General features: G+C 56.0%; 1 protein-coding gene across 1 annotated transcript; it reads right to left on the bottom strand.

Moving 5' to 3' along the window:
- Positions 1-997: 997 nt before the first annotated feature.
- On the bottom strand, positions 998-2,460 carry LOC122547321 (beta-1,3-galactosyltransferase 9-like). The gene has a single exon (XM_043685961.1). It carries the CDS (start codon positions 2,428-2,430, stop codon positions 1,285-1,287), a length of 1,146 nt encoding a protein of 381 aa, XP_043541896.1. The 5' UTR covers positions 2,431-2,460; the 3' UTR covers positions 998-1,284.
- Between the last annotated feature and the right edge of the window lie 22 nt (positions 2,461-2,482).

A 2,482-nucleotide genomic window follows, 5' to 3' on the forward strand; every position in this document is an offset into this window, starting at 1 on the left:
CTCTCAGACACATTCTCAGACACACACACACACAGACTCACACAGACACACAGACACAGACACACACAGACACACACCACACACTCACAGACACATACACACCACACACACTCTCTCACACACTCACAAACAGACACACACACACACATGCTGTTGATGGGAAAATCACCCGGCTCAGAGTTAGAGTCAGGGTTCAGTGACAGAGAGCCCCCCCTCCCCCCCCTCCCAACAGCACAGTGTCAGCTGTGAGGCTTCTCTCGCCCTGAAGCACCTCGAGAAAGTTTTACACATCTTGTGATAATGGGTCAGTGATGAGACTATTGCCTTTGTACATGGTTTGTTTATAGTAATCATTACAGAATCATTGATAAGTTTCGATACAGTCTTGGTCAATTCCAGCGCAGCCTTTGTTAATTTCCATGCGATCATTGTGTTTGAGTGTTTGTAGTAATGGGCATTAATTGCTCTTCCTGAGAAAGACAATTACTGTAGCCCTTGGCATTGGCATTTCAGATTGAGTTTGTCTCGAGCTGTTAGCATTTCTATTAGAGGTGTTGGCTGGACCCAGACACTTCGGCAGGCAGTGTTCATTACTCAGGTGTATTCTCTCTCCCCCCACCTTGTGCATTGTGCTGATATTCTGGTGGCCTCAGGCAGTGGCTGTAACTCTGCTGTTTCTCTCCATGTTGTGATCCGGCGGCCATCTTGTGTGTCAAGTTGGCCAACTGATGGTTCAGCGGCCATCTTGTGTGTCCAGTGTCACCCTGCCCCATGCCGTCTCCCACTTCAATGCACACATACACAGAGACACAGACACAGCCTCACACTCTCTCACACACCCACACAGACACAGTCAAACTTATACATACACTCACACAGACCTGTACACTCACTCACTCTCTCACACAGACACACACACACTCTCTCAGTCACACCCTCACTCTCTCTCTCTCTCTCTCACACACAGACACACACACACACCCTCTCCCTCCCCCTCCCTCCCTCCCTGTAATGAGGACCATCAGGTGGATGAATAAGAATGCGATGACGGGTAGGATCCAGAATAACAGGCCCCCCGCCCGATCAATCCGGGAGCCCTGGCAGAGAATCTGACCCTCTGGTTTGTGATTCTGACTGAGGCAAATCCCACAGTCCAGGACTGTTCATGTGCAAAGAAAGGAGCAGCCTCCCTCCCCCCTCCCTCCCCCCCCGCTGCTCGGCGGCGATGTGCAGACCCTGGGACGGTGTGCCCTGTTGGTTGTGTGGGAAGGTGATGGGGTCAGTCTAGGAAGCTGCAAGCAGGTCCCTCAGGTTCAGGAGGTTGCAGACAAGGAGGGCACTGACCCTGGCAAAGGGCGAGCAGGGCTGACCATTATTGACCAGTGTCCACATGGTGCCCAGCTCCTGGGCACTGACGTGGTGACTGGTGATGATGGCTCTGTAGCAACAGGGCCTGAAGTGAAAGCGTAGGCCCCCAGACATCCTGGACGTGTGGGTGGGAGCCACCCCAGCTCGCTGGGCACTGATACCCACAAAGACGTCCTCGATAGGGAGCAGGGGCAGTGACAGGGCAGCCCTGTAGATCTTGCGGGCAGCGGAGACTGAGAGAACGTAGGAGGTGCCGCTGCAGTAGTCCGGGTAGGTGTCGGCTTGGAAGACAGACTCCGGGACGTAGAAAAGGCTGGAAGGGTCCCGGATTGCCCTGACCTTCCTGTGGACCCGACCCAGGTAGAGGTCCTGGCTGAGGCGGAGGCCGGGGCCTAGCAGCAACTCGACCAGCCTGTGGTAGTTGAGGAAAACGTCGTCATCGACCTTGAGGAGGAACTGGCTCTGGGGGCAGTAGCTGGTGAACCAGTGAAGGATCATGAGGGTTTTCCGGGTTAGGTTCAGGTAGGAATCCTGGAAACGGCCCTGCACCACATCCCGGTAGGTTTCCGCTTCCTGGTCAATCAGCTCCTGCTCATGGGGCGACGATGGATGCCCCAAAGCGAAGAGAGTCCTCACGGTGTGGCCAGCCACCTCCTGCACTGAGCCCCAGCTCTCGCGGATGGCCCGGCGGCTATCCCAATGCGCTGGCTTGCTCATCACCAGGCCAACCAGGAAGGGGGCGTCCCCGGCACAGACCTCTGGGTTGGTCAGCTGGTAGGCAGAGTCGCGCCCACGCCAATTGAAGCCAGTGTATCCCTCCCTTCCTGCTCCCGAACCCTCCCAGTCATGAGGGGGGAGCACGCCAGGCCGCAGGAACCACTCCTCCAAGGGGCCGGCAGTGAAAGCGGCAACCACGGCTAGCACCAGGAGCAGTACCGTCACCAGCAGCAACCGGATCAGACAATGCCAGAGCCGGGACTTGATACGGAGAGGGCAGCGACCAGGCACCAGGTGGGGGCAGATAGACACTGGCTTCACCCATCGCCAGGGCAACAAAACCATTTCTGTAAAGGGGCAAAAAGACCTTTGTCAGATAAACCAATCCCACCGCCCC

This window comes from Chiloscyllium plagiosum, unplaced genomic scaffold, assembly GCF_004010195.1.
Source record: "Chiloscyllium plagiosum isolate BGI_BamShark_2017 unplaced genomic scaffold, ASM401019v2 scaf_948, whole genome shotgun sequence".
Lineage (NCBI taxonomy): Eukaryota > Metazoa > Chordata > Chondrichthyes > Orectolobiformes > Hemiscylliidae > Chiloscyllium > Chiloscyllium plagiosum.